The sequence below is a fragment of the Pan troglodytes genome, chromosome X (genome assembly GCF_028858775.2).
Source record: "Pan troglodytes isolate AG18354 chromosome X, NHGRI_mPanTro3-v2.0_pri, whole genome shotgun sequence".
NCBI lineage: Eukaryota > Metazoa > Chordata > Mammalia > Primates > Hominidae > Pan > Pan troglodytes.
Window position 1 is genome coordinate 151,307,008 of NC_072421.2, and position 1,115 is coordinate 151,308,122.

Sequence of the window (1,115 nt, forward strand, 5' to 3'; positions counted from 1 at the left end):
ACCCCCGTCTCTATTAAAAAAATACAAAAAATTAGCCGGGCGTGGTGGCAGGCGCCTGTAGTCCCAGCTACTCGGGAGGCTGAGGCAGGAGAATGGCGTGAACCCGGGAGGCGGAGCTTGCAGTGAGCCGAGATCGCGCCACTGCACTCCAGCCTGGGCGACAGAGCAAGACTCTGTTAAAAAAAAAAAAAAGACATTTATGGACATTCTAATATTAAATCACCTTGCTTTACTGACATTCGCTGAACTTGGTCATTATTGGCTATTTTCCTTTATACACATTTGGATTTGGTTTAGAAAAATTTTTGTGAGAGTGGGGACGTCCAGCTTCGGAGCGGGAATCTTCGCTGTGCCAGCGACTAAAAGGAGAATTAAATATGGGTGATGTTGAGAAAGGCAAGAAGATTTTTATTATGAAGTGTTCCCAGTGCCACACCGTTGAAAAGGGAGGCAAGCACAAGACTGGGCCAAATCTCCATGGTCTCTTCGGGCGGAAGACAGGTCAGGCCGCTGGATACTCTTACACGGTTGCCAATAAGAACAAAGGCATCACCTGGGGAGAGGATACACTGATGGAGTATTTGGAGAATCCCAAAAAGCACATCCCTGAAACAAAAATGATCTTTGTCGGCATTAAGAAGAAGGAAGAAAGGGCAGACTTGATAGCTTTTCTCAAAAAAGCTACTAATGAGTAATAATTGGCCACTGCCTTGTTTATTACAAAACAGAAATGTCTCATGACTTTTGTATGCGTACCATCCTTTAATAGATCTCATACACCAGAATTCAGATCATGAATGACTGACAGAATATTTTTTTGAGCAGTCCTGATTTAAAACTAAGTCTGGTTTGTGGTTAAATGAATACGTTCAGTTCTTGAATTTTAATAGTAACTCCAATTCAGTAAATGCTATCACTGTTTACCCCTTCTAAAGATATGATTAGACTTCGTTAGTAATGTTCAACTTTTCACAAAGATGGTGAGTGCCGTCTTAAAACTTACTGGAGATTGGTTTTATATTTAGATTTATATAACTGGTTATGTGAATATATTTAAATACTGGGGAAATTCCTTCACTGTCTTAGAACCAAGCAAGATTCACCTGTGTTTTGTG

General features: G+C 40.9%; 1 protein-coding gene across 1 annotated transcript; it reads left to right on the plus strand.

Annotated features, from left to right (window-relative positions):
• Positions 1–336: 336 nt before the first annotated feature.
• LOC742456 (cytochrome c-like) lies at positions 337–832 on the plus strand. The gene has a single exon (XM_009441055.5). It carries the CDS (start codon positions 378–380, stop codon positions 693–695), a length of 318 nt encoding a protein of 105 aa, XP_009439330.1. The 5' UTR covers positions 337–377; the 3' UTR covers positions 696–832.
• Positions 833–1,115: the final 283 nt, after the last annotated feature.

Coding starts and splice junctions, on each gene's coding strand:
- LOC742456 (XM_009441055.5), top strand. CDS start 378: ATGGGTGATGTTGAGAAAGGCAAGAAGATTTTTATTATGAAGTGTTCC.